This window comes from Saccopteryx leptura, chromosome 1 (genome assembly GCF_036850995.1).
Source record: "Saccopteryx leptura isolate mSacLep1 chromosome 1, mSacLep1_pri_phased_curated, whole genome shotgun sequence".
Lineage (NCBI taxonomy): Eukaryota > Metazoa > Chordata > Mammalia > Chiroptera > Emballonuridae > Saccopteryx > Saccopteryx leptura.
This window is the reverse complement of record NC_089503.1, coordinates 52,432,226-52,449,090: the sequence shown is the minus strand read 5'-3', so window position 1 is coordinate 52,449,090 and position 16,865 is coordinate 52,432,226. Positions and strand designations below refer to the sequence as shown.

Here is a 16,865-nt window from a genome sequence, read left to right as displayed (position 1 = left end):
TCTTGTTTCTTTGGGACACTTTCTGTGGCCAGGGCCCATGTCGCTAGGGCTAAACCTCATGCAGACTATGACCCCCAGTTCCCAGGGGACTCTGTGTTGGCCTGTAGCCCTCTCGCTCATTTTGTTGTCATCTACCCTGAATGTGTATACACCTTCTCACTTTGCCTTAATCTGATATTTTTCCAGATTACTATTATTATAAAACATAATAATTACCATATAATATATTAGCTATGTTTTAGTTATGTTATAATATGTTATATTAATTATTATATAATAAAGCAATAGCTTTTATATAGTTCTGGTTTATATATTCAAAGAGCTCAAAGGATAATTTGCAGCTATTAATCTGAAACTAGACCACATGCAAAGGCCCCCTTTGCAAGATGCCTCTGCTTTCTGCTTGTTCAGTTGCATTTAGCCCTGAATGTGGGCTTTACTCCATCCCTGTCACACTTTGTGACCTTGGACAAGTGTCTTCCTTTCTTAGAACTCTGGTATCCTTTCCCAGCCTGGATTAAATGATCTTTGAGGGGGTCTTTGAGTCAGCCTGAGTGAAAAAATGACTCTTGGAGAATAGGGAGTTGTTTCTGTAGCCAAAAATTTCCTAACTGGGTTTGAGTCTGAGACTGACAGCTAATTTAACATCTCTCCTTCCAATAGGACAGCCCTTTCGTGGCAGATCACAAATACCCCACATTACCTGGGAAGCTTTCAGGAGCCATGCCCAATGGAGATGCTGCCAAATCTACTGCTACCGCCTCACAGCCTGACCCTGCAGAAAACAGCCTATTGAGGCTGAGTGAGTGTCCAGGCCCCTGAGCTGGTGACCCCTGGAACAGTGGCCCTGGCGTATGCAATTATTGCACAAGATTCTGTGCCCACCACTGCATCCCATAATTGGAAAATGATGGGGGCGGGTGAATGGGACCAGTCATACCACTTCCAGAGGCTATGGCTCCCTATCTGGGTACAAGGTTTCCTTTAGTAAACACTTTAGAACCCAGCAAACCAGGGTGTTTCTTTCCAAATGCAAGGACTCCACCCCTACCTCTCCTCTTCTATTCCTCCTCTCTTGAACCCCTTCCTGTTCTTCCGATCATTCCTTTTTCCCCTCCTTCTGAGACTCCCCACGCCACCCTTGCTGTGCTTTATTCTTCCTCCTGTCATCCTGATCTTCTCTTTCCTATCTCTGCCATCCTCTCTGCAGCCTGTCTATTTCCAGTAAGATGATATTATGGGCTCTTCCCAGGGAGAGCATTCCCTTAGAGAAATGGAATCAGTGGCCAGTGGGCCAGGATGTCAGTCCACAGGTATCCTTTTGGAGCTTAGGATCCGAAACCATGGCGGTGTTTGCTGCTTTTCATGCTTAAGAGGCCATCTTTCCCCAACAGCAGCAGCAAATCAGTGGGGCCCAGGAGGAAATGTTCTGGTCCTGGCAGAGTTCTCCCTGTCCCTAGCTCCTCAGTCTTGGCTGTTCCCTGTGCCTGCCCATGTGTTGGCTTCTGACCTCGGCCAATTCTGCCTTTGGCTGCAGGAACTCCAGATAAGCTCTTAAATGAGTATGACCTGGTGACACTCAGACTTGGACTTGCAGCGGCTCCGAACATTCTAGTCTGACAAAACGAGCCCTGGAACCAGCACGAGCGTGTGGGCCCAGCGTACTGAGCCCCTGCCGTTCTCCCTCCCGCTCCCTGCGTATGGGTACCCCACCTGCCGGGGGTGGCTCCAGAAGCATCCGGTCCCCTCACATGAAATGTTCTCTCACTGCGCTGACCCTGTGGGTCCACTTTAGTTACCATTCACCCCTTCCTTCCTCATGGGATTATTTTTCTTTTTGTTTGAGTTTTTCTCTCTTGCTCGATGACTCTCTTGTTTATTTCTTTGCTTCCTTGTAACTCTGGTGGGCTGGACTTGGGCCTCTCTTGCTTCTTCATGTGGCTTCTCTGCTTCTTGGTTGGCTGGAGATCGTGGCCGGAGTGTCAGTGCCCCTGTATTAGGTACGGTACCCTTCCAGGTGAGGTGGAGAGTGAGATGCCCTGTTCCCTACCCTAACACCTGCTCCCGAGGGCTCAGCCAGGTCCCCCTCCTGCCTGTGCTCTTCAATCTCCTTTGGGAAAAAGAAAGCAAGTTCCCTGCTGGAGTTACCTGCAAGCACTAGGACCCCAAACCTGTAGAATGTGAAGACATTGCCTACCCAGGCTTGAAACCTTAAGCTTACTAATTCCTCAGAGGGAAACCTGGAGTGTGTTGAGCCCCCTCCTGAGAGCTTGGTGTAAAGTTCTTCCCTGAAGGCAGACCCGGGCAGACTCTTCCCAATTCCCACTGCAGGATTGGGAGTGGGGAGAAGTTTCCAAAGGCCGTGCCCCGTCCTCTCACTCATACACCATCACATTGTTTCCATCTCAGGAGACACCGAAAGTGGTTGGGACGACACTACAATGGCCAATGACTTCTCATCCACGTCATCTGGTACTGAGTCGGGCCCCCAGTCTCCCCTGACACCAGATGGTAAACGGAGCCCCAAAGGCATCAAAAAGTTCTGGGGAAAGTAAGTTGGTGGTGATGATCACAATTATGTTGCCTAGAGTTAATATTCTTGACTGGGCAAAGAGTGCCCAGTCAATTCAATTAGATGTTGGAGCAGCATAAAAATAGAGTGGTGATATTTAGTAACAAGAATTTGAATGACATTTTTAGAGCCCAAGAAAAAGAAGCTATGAAAGGCACCCACTAGCTACAGCCAGTTACCTTACATGTCATTCATTCTAGGCACCCATCATACCACACATCCTGAACACATTCTCTGCAGTTCGAGCACACGTGCCTTGGGAGAGGCACACATACGAAACCCATTTCTGCCATTTTAGGGGTCAGTCTGTGTCTTAAGAAATCTTTGAAATAGAAAGCTGACTACTTGCTGACCCAAGTCTGTGAAATGAGGCAGAAACCAGGGCCTTCTACTGACACCAACCTTCACTTTCACTCCCATAGGGAGTGGCCCAAATCCCAGAAGCAGGATTAGAACTGAGGCTTGGGTCTGGCCAGGGAGCTATCATAGATCATGATCTTTGTCCTCTGGGGAGGCACTGGGAAGTGCTGGGTCTGGTTTCTGTGGCCCTGTGTAGGAGGGGAACGCTGTGTCCACACTTTTAGGCTGTCCTTGACAGTCTCCATGGTGCCTCTCCACACAGAATCAGGAGAACTCAGTCAGGGAATTTCAACACCGATGTACCAGGGATGGCGGAATTTCGACGCGGTGGGCTCCGGGCGACTGCAGGGCCAAGACTCTCTAGGACTAAAGACACCAAGGGCCAGAAAAGGTAAGGCTCCCTCTAATCCATCTACAAAGAACTGTGTGAAATCCTGTCTAAGGTGAAGTGGGGACAGGCGCTGGATGTCCCAGAGAGTCCAGAGGTACAAGGCAGGAGCTTCCATTGTAGAGCTTCCCAGCCTTTCCCATTTGACGCCCATAGACATCGCTCATGCTTATAGGTACACCGAGGAAGAGGTGAGAGGCTTTTCTTATCATTCTGGCCCTTTAAGAAATTCCCTCACTTTAAGGACAATACCACTAGGCATTCAAAAAATATATATATATTTTTGTATTTTTCTGAAGCTTGAAACTGGGAAGTAGTCAGACAGACTCCCGCATGCGCCCGACTGGGATCCACCCGGCACGCCCACCAGGGGGCGATGCTCTGCCCATCCAGGGTGTCGCTTTGTTGCGACCAGAGCCACTCTAGCGCCTGAGCCAGAGGCCATGGAGCCATCCCCAGTGCCCGGGCCATCTTTGCTCCAATGGAGCCTCCGCTGCGGGAGGGAAAGAGAGAGACAGAGAGGAAGGAGAGGGGGAGGGGTGGAGAAGTGGAGAAGCAGATGGGCGCTTCTCCTGTGTGCCCTGGCCGGGAATCAAACCCGGGACTTCTGTACGCCAGGCTCACACTCTACCACTGCAAAATATATATATATTTTTAAACCAGCATGTTAGGGGTACTTTCCTGGAAGGAACCTTTTGAAATATATAGACTTTTAATATTTCATAAATCCCCATTGATTTTTAAAAATAAATATAAAGTTGCTTTGTCAATTTCTTCTCTCTCACCCCCCCAAAAAAGACTGTAGGGATTTTAAGTGTGCCATTAATATTCACACCTTACATGAAAAATTTATGTCCCTAAGAATTGATGGCTTTGTAATACCCAGGTATCCTGTCTAGAAACACGATCTTGCTCTTCATTTATTCACATCTTTTTATGTTGCTCAGCTGAATGTTACAGGTAACCCCCCCACACACACACACACTCTGCGTCCCCACTCACAGTTACACAGGAACCACATTCCTTGTCATGGCAACTCCTAACCATTTCATGATTTTGGTTGCTATGAGTGGGATTTTAAAAATTATTTTAACATAAATGTCAATGTCTATGCACTGATGGTATGTAGAGAATTGTTGATTTGTGGATGTCATAACTGTTACTTATGTGTGTGTTTTATAACTAACCACCCTACTGAATTCTCTTGGGTTTTCTAGGTGGACAGTCATATCATCGGAAAGGAATAGCTTTCTTTTATTTTTACCTTTCTTATTTTTATTTTATCTCTTCTTATACTAGCTGCAACTCTCAGACCAGTGTTATTAGTACTGATTAAAAGTATTGGCTTGAATGTGAATGCTCCTAATGTTCCATTAATAAATAAGGCATTAGCTGTTGATTGAAGTTTTTTATTTTTAATGTTAGAAAACTGACTCTCTTTTCCTCATTTTCTAAGTGTTTTCCTAAAAATGGTGTTGAACCCTATCGAAGACATAGTTCAGTTGTGGCTCTTAATCCCATTGGGGCAGGACCCTGGGCACGTGGCATGTGTGCACCTGTGCGTGGACAACAGCATGTGTGGGTGGCTGCACATGTGAACAGCCTCTCGAGGACTGTGTAACTGCCCCCCGCTCTCAGCAGCTACAGGTTTACAGTTCAGACTTGTTATCGCAGGAAACTAGAGACTACCTCAAATGAGCGTGTTGTAGTGGAATTTTTTCAACTAGATTTCATGGTGGAGATTGTTAAAATGTAGTTCCCCTTTTTGTGGGGCTCAGTGAACTTCCGATGGAGCCTCAGGCCCTCATATGAAGAGGCCTATGCTGTTGTTCTGCTTCCCAGTGACGCCAATGCCCCCTTTGCCCAGTGGAACACAGAGCGCGTGTGTGCGTGGCTGGAGGACTTTGGCCTGGCTCAGTACGTGATCTTTGCCAGGCAGTGGGTGACTTCTGGCCACACTTTACTGACCGCGACCCCTCAGGACATGGAGAAGGTAAGGGCTGAGCCCTGGGCAAGGAGATTCCCATTCTTCCCCAAACCAACACCAGGGGAGGTGAGGCCCCTGCTCCTCCCCCCCCCCACCCCCCACTCCACCCACAGGAGAGTACACAGAGGAGGCTGAGACTCCCTCTGTCACTGCAAACTGACCCCCTGGCGCTGGGCAGGGTTCCGCTGACACCCAGGTGGAATGTCTCCACACAGACTTGGCATCCTCTGAGGGCCAAGCTGCCCCCTGAAATTTCACATCTGTCTTCTTTGTCCTTCAATTTCAGGAGCTAGGAATTAAGCACCCTCTTCACAGAAAGAAGCTGGTTTTGGCAGTAAAAGCCATCAACACCAAGCAGGAGGAAAAGTCTGCACTTCTAGATCACATTTGGGTGACACGTAAGGCACAAATGTATCATGTTTCCGGTACCTCCTCAGGGTAGACAGTTTCCCTCTGAATGTGTGCCTCCAAGTCGGCTGTCTCCTTGGGAAAGGCACATGGATTGCTAAGCCTTATGGGAACACAGCTGGAACTCCACGATGGTCATTCACGCCTCCCCCCGCCCCCCACCAATTTTTATTGGCATCCACATTCTCCCATTCTCATAAATCCTAATGTGCCCGTTTCTTCCTGTGTCTGTAGGCTGGCTGGATGATATTGGCTTACCCCAATACAAAGACCAGTTTCACGAATCCAGAGTGGATGGACGCATGCTGCAATACCTAACTGTGGTAAGGACTTTTCCTTGCAATATTTCAGTTGTCCCTGTGAGCACTCAGCTCAGGTGTCCCTATAGGTGGCTGTTTTAAACTTGATCCCACCACCTCCCTCATATCTTTAAAGGTCTTAAAATCATGTTGTTTGTCACATAAGAGGTTCAAAGTAGCCAATTACAAACCATTGTGCTGAAAGCCGTTGGTGTATACACAGGCACCTGCTGAGATGTGGTTGACTTGTCTATGTTTGGTCTGGGAAGGAGCCTCAGGGATCTTTCATCACTTTGGAAACTCTGGTTCATCAACCAAAACTCTCCTCTTCCAGAATGACCTACTCTTCCTAAAAGTCACCAGCCAACTACATCATCTCAGCATCAAATGTGCCATTCATGTGCTACACGTCAACAAGTTCAACCCTCACTGCCTGCACCGGCGGCCGGCTGATGAGGTGAGGGCAGGGCAGTGCCTACCTAGGCAGCCTTGAGCCAGGACACCTGTAAGGCTGGGCATAAGAAAACGGGAGTAACATCACGAATGGCTGCATTTTGGACCACAGTGCTTGGGATTCTTGCCTTTGCCAGTGTTTTGTGGGGTCCCAAATACTCCATTGTCTATACTTTGTGTCCCAAGGGGCCACTGGACCTCTAAGTTCCCTTGGGAAGACACATGCTATGAGCCAGAGGGTAATAGCAGCAAGTCTTTCAAAGCCATCATAATAATTAAAGTAGATGAGAAAATGGGGCAAAGGAGAGGGAGGGGAAAGACGAGATGGAAAGATGGTATCAAAGGCAGAGGAGAGGAGAGGAGCCCATAAGGAGTCAGACGTCTGGGAAGAGACCTCCCTATTGGTAAATGTGAAATTAACTGGCCTCCAGTCCCATGTGCACAGGGGATCCATGATCAGGTTTTGCTAGAGAAGAAAGAGTGTGGGTAAACAAGCAACCCAAATACTGGAGAAGGCCCTGCTAATAATGTTCCATGAACCTTAGAGTTCTCGGTGGGCCTTGAAGCTGAAGGTTGTTACTATACCCCATCTCCTATGTTCCTGGGAACTAAGTCTAGCTGCTATAAGAGTAACTCAGCTTCCTGAGGGACTAAAGACTCCTCCCTCTACCTTCCATCACCTATTGTTTTTCCTATGAACAAATATGTTTTGAATGCCTTCTATATGTCAGGTACATGCTGGGTATTTCGAAGACCCATTGCCACTGGAGGGCACGTAGGCACAAATATCTTAATGTGTGCTCTCCTAAAATATTTGGCCACACCAGGGAGATTTTCTGTCTATAAAACACTCAGCTAATAATTGACAATCCTTTTTAAAGTTGTGTTGAATCACTGAATGAATGACCATATACTTTTTGGGACTATTGGTTTCAAAGTTAACCAGAGGATTAGGGAATACCAGGATTCTAGAATCAGATATCTCAGTGTAGAATATTCTGCAAGACTCCATAAGAGCTTTACTTCCTGGAACCTGCAAAGGCTCTCAGGCCGCTGGTCTTGCTGCCTGAGCCACTTGGGCACAAGAGCTGTCTTCCAGTGAGGCATGCAGGGCAGGCCCGTTCGCTGAGGCTGCTCCACAGAGCACCATGGTGGGGCCCAGGAGACCTAATCTCTTCATTCTTCTTCTCCCCCTCACAGAGCAACCTTTCTCCTTCAGAAGTTGTGCAGTGGTCCAATCACAGGGTGATGGAGTGGTTGCGATCCGTGGACCTGGCGGAGTATGCACCCAACCTTCGTGGGAGTGGTGTCCATGGAGGTCTCATTGTGAGTGGCCCTTTGGACTAGCCCACCTGCCTGCATGAAAACCGGGCTATTCAGAAACTGCTTTCTCAAGGGCTAGACATCAGTCCTAGTAAAAATAATTGATATTTCCTCTGAAATCCTTGTATTAGTTGAAGTCTCAGGGTGTGTTGATCATTTGTGGTTGAGAATTAATATATCTCATAGAAAAAAGAGGGCTTCGGGAAGGTCCTCCCTAGCCACAGACCCAGAGGATTCCAGGACAAAGGGGTTGTGTGAGAATCAGCCCTCAACTCCACCTCCTCCTAGAGGAAGATGGCACTGGGGGAGTGAATGAGAGGCCACCAAAATGTCGCTTCAGGCTTGCCATGATGCAACCCTTATCATCACTCAGATCTGTCAAGTGGCAAAGCCTGTGGAAAAATGAGGAAGCGGTGGCTTAGATGTCACCCAGAGTGGTCCCTGGGAGACTACTGCCTTATCGAAGAAGTCACACAGTTCTTTGCTGGTCTGTGAGAATGAGATGATCAGTCAACAATTATGCTAATGTCTGTTCAAAGCCAAGCCCTGTGCCAGGTAGAGAGAGGAGGGGGACACAGGTCAAGGGGGTAAGCTTCAGCCCCTGCCCTGGACGCACTCCCAGGCCTCTGGGGGCCCATTTCTTAGTGTCATCCCTGGAGCCACCATCGTCACCACTGAGTAGTTTGTCTCATTTCTTTTTAGATCCTGGAGCCACGATTCACTGGGGACACCCTGGCTATGCTTCTCAATATCCCACCACAAAAGACGCTCCTCAGACGCCACTTGACTACCAAATTCAATGCTCTGATTGGTCCTGAGGCTGAACAGGAAAAGCGAGAGAAGATGACCTCACCAGCTTACACCCCACTGACCACCACAGCCAAAGTCCGGGTGAGTTGCCAGACCATTTCTGTGGAGTTGTATTGTATAGCAGCTGACCCAGCACCTGGTGCCAAACCAGTACGTGCCACCTGGATGAGGAGGCACTCTTGACTTCTGCTTTGGCCTCATTGTCTGTTAGTTGTTGTGAGGACAGTTCCTTGCACTCTTGTATCTGAGGAACAAAGTACAAACAGGTTTCTTTTTTTTTTCAAAAAGGTTTCTTTACATAGACATCCCATGCAGGGAGTATTTATTCTCAGGAGGCCGGGAGCTTGTCCTTTCCCCCAGGTCTGTCTTGACTAATTTTCCCAAGTCTGGGCTCCCTGCAGTCATGCCCAATTTTGTGTCACAGTGCTATACAGTGTCCTGCCAATACAGGGAGGGTTCCTCTTGGCAGCGGCACTGGTTGCCCCATGGAGTAGCCAGCACAGAGATATGCAGAGATCCTGAGGTTGTCCAAGTACTAGCACTGCACTGGGACTCTGAATGCCAAAAGCCCATCTGACCTGCCTGAGCCACACTGTCCTCAGGCCATGTCCTTCCCAGACCGCCTTCCCCAAGGGAGCAGGACTGGAAATGTGTCTGGGGAGACAGGCAGACACACTGCTGGGGGGGGGCTGGAGAAGGGAGGGAGGGCCCCCAGGGCTGTCCCATCTGGCTCACAGGGCAAGTGGAGGAAAGGGGGAGCTCCCCTGTGTGGCACCAGCAGCTGTGGTGAGACAGATCCTCTAGGCATCCTAGGCTCCCCTGGAAATGCCCTTCTGGGACAACAGGGCAGGAGTTTCAGGAACAGAGTCTCAGAGAAGCAGCTCTCCAATGTTCAAGATTATTTATCTGTTGGTCTTCCCCCAGCATAGAATTGCTTACGGGAGCTCTATTTTATTTGAGTTTGCCTTATTTGTTTGATCAGAGGCCTGGCGTGCAATGTATGTCAGTCACTCCTGCACACCAGCTTGCTAATCTCACAACCTTGCATTTGCTGTGTTTTAGCCAAGGAAACTGGGATTTTCACATTTTGGAAATATAAGAAAAAAGAAGTTTGATGAATCGACGGACTACATTTGCCCAATGGAGCCCAGTGACAGCGTTGGTGACAGAGTATACAGTGGCTACCGGGGCCTCAGTCCCCTCGATGCCCCTGAAGTGGATGGGCTGGACCAGGTGGGACAGATTAGCTGATGCCCCTGTCACCTGTCCTCTCTGTGTACTGAGAACTCACAGTAACAACCGTGTGTATCACCACGTAACTGCATCTCACCCCCCGCACGTGTGCATGACTTGCAGCGAATAATCCAGCACGTGTGTACCCCGGGGCCAGCCTCTCTTCAAACCCTGAAGGTGGCCGGGTATGGGGCTGCACCTTGGCTAAGGGGCCAGCCTCTCTTCAAACCCTGAAGGTGGCCGGGTATGGGGCTGCACCTTGGCTAAGGGGCCAGCCTCTCTTCAAACCCTGAAGGTGGCCGGGTACGGGGCTGCACCTTGGCTAAGGGGCCAGCCTCTCTTCAAACCCCGAAGGTGGCCGGGTACGGGGCTGCACCTTGGCTAAGGGGCCAGCCTCTCTTCAAACCCTGAAGGTGGCCGGGTACGGGGCTGCACCTTGGCTAAGGGGCCAGACGTTGGGAACTGTTGCCAAAGGTAGACTGTGGAGGAAAGACACTTAGAGAGGCTTGTACATTTTCAGTAATTCTTACTGTCCATCTTCGGCACCGGTGGAAGTATATAAGCTTGGACACAGGTCCAGAGACCATGGACTATCTCCAGAAGCTCAGCTCTCGGCCCCTGCACTGTGCTTCGGTTGAGGGGCAGTCTCAAGTGCCTTAGGCCTGTGGCCACAGAGTCTTGGCTGAGATCAAAGGGGCGGCAGCAGGGCTTTCTGCCGCAGTGACAATGGAACTGCGTTGTGATTTTCTACAGAGGTGGTTGCATCTTTCTGGTAATAAAAACAATATTTATGTAGAAAGGAAACAGTACAGTCTGTCTTTAATCTTGTTGGGGGAAGAGAGCTGAGCACATCTGGAGATGAGTCCTGCCCCTGCCCAGCCTGAGAGCCGGCGGCACTGAGCCGGGCCCTCCGCGGCTTGCACTCAGGACATGCCACACATCGAGGACAAGGGGGATGGGGCCAGGAGGGACTCACTGCCCCATAGCCTTCAGAGGAGGTCTGTGGCCCTGGGGCTTCAGGCTCAACCTCCCTGTGTCTCACGTGCATCCTGACTATAGGTCACATCTGTCGTGCAGACCCCAAAGTTGGTTTCCGTGTCAGTGGCATGAGCCACCTAGTTAGAGAAGGGGGTGGTGGGAGACAAGAAGGCAGCCTTGCTGGAAGGACTTTCTGTCCTTTTCTGTGTTTGGCCAGCTTCTCTGTTATTGACCCAGCTGGGCCCATAACCACTGTGGGGCTTGCTCTGTCTGTGTTGGCAGCGCTGCCGCAGACCTGGCCTCCTGATTTAGGGGCTAACTGATAATGGGTCTTCCAGACGGGCTTTGTCCGGCCAAGGTCTGTGTGAGGGACACGCCTGGCTAGTCTGGGCTCCTGCTCGTGAGCCTCCAGTTTGTCCCGGGGCAGCTTTGGGCTCCTCTGCTTCCCTCCGGGCCTCATCTGCAGAAGCATAGCAGCCGCACTGGGCCTGGGACTGTCTGGCAGCCTGGCCTCCCGTCCCACTGAGGGCACTCTGATTCGGCCCCGGACGGAGCTGATGCCCAGGTTTGCTTCTTCAACTACTTGTAACGTCAGGCCATGGCCTCTGGTCACCGTCAGTGAGACAGGGACAAGCTTGCCAGCTGGCATGGCTGCTGTTCGATGCCGGTGCCTGGGCCCACGGCCTGACAGGTGCTCCTCGCGGCTGGTACCTGGGCACCGCAGTTATAGATAGAGCCACGGTCAGCGCAGGCCCTTATTTCTCAGCATATCCTGGTGACGGTATCTCTGCCTGTGCCTGTTTTCAAACTCTGCATGGAATTATGTCACTAATCCTCTGTGCAGCCTCAAGCAAGGCCTCTATCCCTTTGTGAGCCCCAATTTTCCCACCTGTAAAATGAGGGGTTATAGGTGATGCCCTTAGAGGATGCTTCCAAATTTACAATGTCCAGATAGGTCTAAGGGAGAAGGAGCGGGCCAGCATTACCTGAGGAGGAGGGAAGGGAGGGAAAGGGTGTCCTGGCAATGAGGTCGTTTACCTACGCCTATTCTGGGCATCAGTGCCCAGGGTCCTGTTGGTGCCAGAAATTGTCAGTGAACTCAGCATCCCAAAGGCCTTCACTTCTGCTTATGGAAATGGAACACTGAACATATACTAAAGGCTGTTTCTGACAGGTTCTGTCCGTGCCCTGCTCTGGTGTACCCTTAGAGCTGGCACCGAGGTGGGGACCCAGCGTGTGCATGGCATTATGGGACACTGGAAGCTCTGCTTTTCTCTGGGGCCAGAGGCAGCATGTGCTCTGCCCATCTGTCGCTCCCAGGGCCTAGGGGAGCATGCCTGAGCAGGACAGGACGTGCATGCCATCTCTGTGAATTGCGAGTGGAGTCCACATGTGCTGACCAGGCTGCTGCCCATTTTACAGATGGCACCTTCAGAAGGCACTGTGATGCAGATAGGGCTCCTCTCCCAAGACATTCACCGCCTCACGGTAGGCCCCTGACCCCCTCTCCATAGTGGCACAGGTGCTGGGGGGCCCCGTGAGTTTGGTGAGGTGCTGTACAAAGCCTGACAGCCCTGTCCCTGCTCCGGAGCCTGTGTCATGCGCACCTCTGCTGGGGGACAACAAAGGATGGTGCTGGGTGCTGGGGCCAGGACCTGAGCCAGCCCCAAGGCAGCAAGCGGTGCGGGGCCTTCTCCACTGGCCTGAGGCTGGGCCTTGAGCTCTTCAGCCCATTGGGAAGGGTTATGGATCTTGAGCCAAAACCAGCTAGAGTGCGTTAGGTCTCAGGTCCTCTTTCTGGGCTCAGAGCTGGTGACGAAACCGAAATGCTCAGCAGCTCTGGGTCACCTGCCTAGTCGGCCCAATGCCCAGGCCGCCCCTCTGGTCTGGTGAACACTATTCTACCCTCTTTGCCCATGAGGCACATCATAGATAATAAGTCATATGAGCACATCCTAGCGTGCCCAGTGAAGACAAACTGTACCATGGGGAGGCAGCGTGGACTCGGGGGAGAGGAGCAGCTCTGGGACCTTGGGCAAGTCGGTCTTCCTTGAGCTCTGGCCTAGTGATCTGTAAAGCAGGGCTAAAGGTATCCTCTGTGCAAGGCTTACAGACAGACTAGGACTGGCAGGAAAAGGCCTGCCACAGGGGAAGGTCCCACTCCTGATGCCCCATACATTCTAGGGCCTGTTAGTTCCCAAACTGCTGCGTCATTGAGCCCACTGGCGGTAGCTGCTGTTCTGTTGAAGCTACTGTCGCTGTCTTTGCTTGCCTGTCTACAGATACACACTCAGAAGGCTGTGTCCAGGGCGGGGAGGAGGGCAAGGGCATCTCCCTGAATCCAAGTGAGATCATTTTTATTCAACTTTTTTATTTTTGGCTTACACACTTAAATAAATCCACCCAGCTCTGCCCTTATCACCTCTGATAGGTTTCTGGTGGCCTTGAAAAAGCACCTTTATGTCTAAGGGATGAGCAATTTATCTTGAGAGTGCTGTCTATTCTGACCCAATACACAGGGTCCCTGGGACACCATGGACTTACAGGGTGCTAGTGTCAGATGGGACCACACCCAGTGCCCGCTGCTTCCCATGTAGCTGCTGCATGGTGGCCTTGACCCAAACCCTGTTCAACTGCACCTTCGGCTGTGTCCTTTCAGACCATGCTGAGCCAGGACCAGATGCTGAACAACTCTCGCCTGGCTGCTCCCACCGCTGAGGACTGGAGATGACTTCCTCATGGCTGAGAGCCGGGAGAGGCACGTGTGGGGACCCGAGGCTGGGCGTCAGTGGGGAGCTGGCACACAGCCACGGCAGAGCCCAGACTGCGGCAGGCAGGGCGCTCAGATGTGGGGCTGACAGGAGGGAAGTGGGCTGTGGACAGATGTCAGGCGGTGCCCCAGCGCCCCGACGAGTTCAACCGTGCCGTGCCCTCCACCACAGCTTGTATATAACTTTTCTACTTTTCTACGTGACTGCAGCCCACTTCTGTGTGGAGGGCAGTGAGATGTCAGTGCAGTCGCAATGGCTCATGCTGTTCCTGGTGACAGCTGGGAGGCTCTTACAGCAAAGGGGAAGGGCTGTGAGTTCATAAAAGCTCTGCTAGAAAAAAAGTTCTAAAAAAAACGTTCTGAATGTTCTGTAGTGACTGAGCTGGATGAATGATCATAGGAGCCCCCTTCCCTGGGCTGCTTCCAGACAGAAGCATATGTTCCCACTCACAGGAATCTGGCCCGAGTGGGAGTATTTGGGGTGAGAACAGGAAAGGAGCAATGAGACTCCCTCCCAGCCTATCCTCATCTGCAAAGCAGGCATGTCTCAGGTTCTCGCTGCTGCTGGGCCTCCCAGGGCGAGCAAAGCCCCCTCCAACGCCCACGCCCACGCCCACGCTCTCGCCCCAACTGACAGCACAGTCTCCAGCCTTCTCTCATCAGCCTCAGATACAATTCTGATCAAACAGCTCCCCCCTGTGGAAGGCTCTTGGAAATCTCAAATCAACCTTTCCACAGCACCTGTCTATCTTCCACAGAAGCCTGTAAACCTCAGGAGTCTCCTACCTCAGGGAAGACGCCCATGCCCCTGCCTTACAGTCCCCGCCCAGCCAGCCTTCCCCGCCCCCTCGTGACCGGCCCCCTCCTTCACACTGTGACGGCTCCAGCGAGGCCCCATCTCTCATCTGATTTCCCCTGCTGGTCTCCTACTTGGTCCTTCACCTTTCCGGTTGGTCCCCTCCAGACTTTCTCTACCCCAGCCCCAGAGTGACCTTCCCAAAGCATTGTTTTAGCCTACTTTTCTGGCTAAGGACTCCATTCTAGAATTACCACAGATTAGAGTTCAAAAGCTTTCCTCAGCACCTCAGGCCCTTTAGAATCTTCAGCCTTCAGGAACCCAAGCACAAGCCTATGCCTCCATCTATTGCTCACTGTGGGGATGTCTTTTACTTCTAGACCTTGTCACAAGGCCAAATCCTGCCTGCTGAGACCCAGAAGACACATCCTCTTTCAGGAAGCCCTCACTGGTGTTTTGGTTGGAGGGCCCTGAGTCCCTTGAGCCTAAGCACTTTCTAGCTCACCTTGAAGTAACGTGTCTTCCTCCCTTACATACATACCCACGCTCAACACAAACTCACCGAGCACGAATGCCGAGGCCCTTGCCTAACAGCACTGATGGCCTGGTGAGAGAATACAGACCTGCTCCAAACACGAGTGCTGATGGTACAGATGGCCCAGAAGAGGTTTCTGTGGCCTCAACGAGCGTGTTGTCATTTTTAATGGAGGACTGGACTGGTGACTGGGACCTAGACGGCTCCATGGAAGAGGGGCTACTTGAATTTTGAAAGATGAAGTAGTCTCCCAAACTATGCCAGAGGGGAAAGGCACACCAGACAGGTGGACTTGAAACATCTTAGCACCTCCTAGGAAGCTGGTATAACAAGCAGTTTCTCAACCTTTGCACTGTCATTGGGCTGGATAATTGAGTGTGACGAGGACGGTTCTGTGCTGAGCATTTTTAGCGGCACCTTGGCCTCTCCTGCTAGATGCCAGTAGCACTTCCTCTCTAGTTGTGACAGCCAAAAATATCTCCAAACTTGGCCAGATACTCCCTGGGGTTGAGGGTGGGGCAGGTTGCCCTCTAGCTGAGAACTGCTGAGCCAGAGAATGGGGTCAGAGTGGGAGACCCAGGGAAGGAAGTCTGGTGAGGCCAGCTGAAGCCAGGCCCCTGGAATTTATCCTGGAGGCTCGGGGGGGGGGGGGGGGGCAAGTGAAAGCAGCGGTTTAGAGCAGGAGACAAGCATCTGTATTTAAGAGAAACATCTGAAGACAGGACCTTACCCATCATGCCGAGCCTGGAAAAGCACGGACGGGATTCACTGAAGATGTGCTGAACACAAGGCAGACAGGCTAGCTGCACCCAGCACCCCACCACCAGCCCTCTGTGAGTCCACCTGGTGGGCACCGCCCAGCACAGCTTCAGAGTTCTCCTGTAGCCCACCCCTCTCTTTCCCCCTCCCTTACCCACATATATGTTACTTAAGAAACCCAGCAACACTAAGGTTTAGCAATGCTGCTACTATGCCAATTTTTTGTGGAAAGGGAAGGAGGAGTGACTTGGAATTAAAACAGAGCCAGATTTGAAGCCCAGCTCTGCCCCCTACTGGCTGAATGACTGGGGTCAACAGCTTTGTCTCTGAGGCTCAGTTTTTTCTTCACCTGTAACTTCAAGAACAAAATCCCCACAGGATCTGTGGCTTGTTATGGGAATTACACAAAATCAAGCGCCGAAGGGGTCCCACCCACTCACAGGTAACAGAGCAGGGGCACGTTGTCCTGGCCATGAGCAGCAGGAGGAAAGACTGGTCACCTGTAGCCTTTTGGCTTAGTCATACAAAGGATTTAAATAGCTTCTGGAACTTCGTTTGCAAGTTCAGATGCTTCTCTCTGTAACCACCCCTATCCACCTCACCAGAACGGCCTGAGATATAGAAGATGCTAGCAAAAATGCATCCTTTCTCTCCATCTGTTATGCAAATGCAGGGAGTCTAGAATTTCTGGAGCCTACCTACCCTATGGATTCACTTATTGCCCTGACGTGTGTGTGTGTGTAACAGCATTCCTATTTCAAGGGTCTCCCACAAAAGAAGAGTGCACATGGAGGGTCCCTGAGCTTTCTAATCTGACCTTAAAAATAAAACACTGTGTGTGTGTGTGTGTGGGGGGGGTTCAACAGAGATTAGTGGGAGTTAACATGACCCCACTTGGATTCTTTTGAAATTCTGCCCTGGCACTTTGGATAGTTCTGACCTCCCATGGACACACACAGGCCAGTCCACATGTAGGGCAGGCCAAGGCCTTCTAAGTGCTTACCAGGTCTCCCACGGAGCCACACCTCATGGGCTATCTGCTTTGTACTAAAGTTTATTCCCCTAAATCAAAGGAAAAGAGACTAAGGAGGGGTCCCTGCAAGTGTCCTCAAGCAAAGAGACTCCAGGAGCCTCTTTGTCCCCAGCCCTGCAAGCCCTTCTCAGGCCCACCCGAAAGAGAGGAGCTCCATCCAG

The 16,865-nt window shown here is 51.1% G+C and overlaps 1 protein-coding gene across 9 annotated transcripts in view; it reads left to right on the top strand.

The window, feature by feature from the left end:
- The window catches only part of PPFIBP2 (PPFIA binding protein 2), a 159,922-nt gene extending 146,045 nt beyond the window's left edge, over positions 1 to 13,877 (top strand). For 3 of the 9 annotated variants that reach the window (XM_066366421.1, XM_066366428.1, XM_066366407.1), the window contains exons 16-28: positions 664 to 802; positions 1,968 to 2,000; positions 2,410 to 2,551; positions 3,195 to 3,323; positions 5,163 to 5,313; positions 5,594 to 5,705; positions 5,950 to 6,038; positions 6,349 to 6,471; positions 7,668 to 7,793; positions 8,493 to 8,681; positions 9,663 to 9,833; positions 12,234 to 12,299; positions 13,471 to 13,877. In XM_066366421.1, coding sequence (XP_066222518.1) covers positions 664 to 802; positions 1,968 to 2,000; positions 2,410 to 2,551; positions 3,195 to 3,323; positions 5,163 to 5,313; positions 5,594 to 5,705; positions 5,950 to 6,038; positions 6,349 to 6,471; positions 7,668 to 7,793; positions 8,493 to 8,681; positions 9,663 to 9,833; positions 12,234 to 12,299; positions 13,471 to 13,542 — 1,542 coding nt within the window. In that variant the 3' untranslated portion in view covers positions 13,543 to 13,877. Of the gene's footprint in view, positions 1 to 663; positions 803 to 1,967; positions 2,001 to 2,409; positions 2,552 to 3,194; positions 3,324 to 5,162; positions 5,314 to 5,593; positions 5,706 to 5,949; positions 6,039 to 6,348; positions 6,472 to 7,667; positions 7,794 to 8,492; positions 8,682 to 9,662; positions 10,638 to 12,233; positions 12,300 to 13,470 lie in introns of those variants that run through there. The other 6 variants (XM_066366452.1, XM_066366447.1, XM_066366433.1 and 3 more) reach the window with 5 other exon arrangements.
- The last annotated feature ends 2,988 nt before the right edge of the window (positions 13,878 to 16,865 follow it).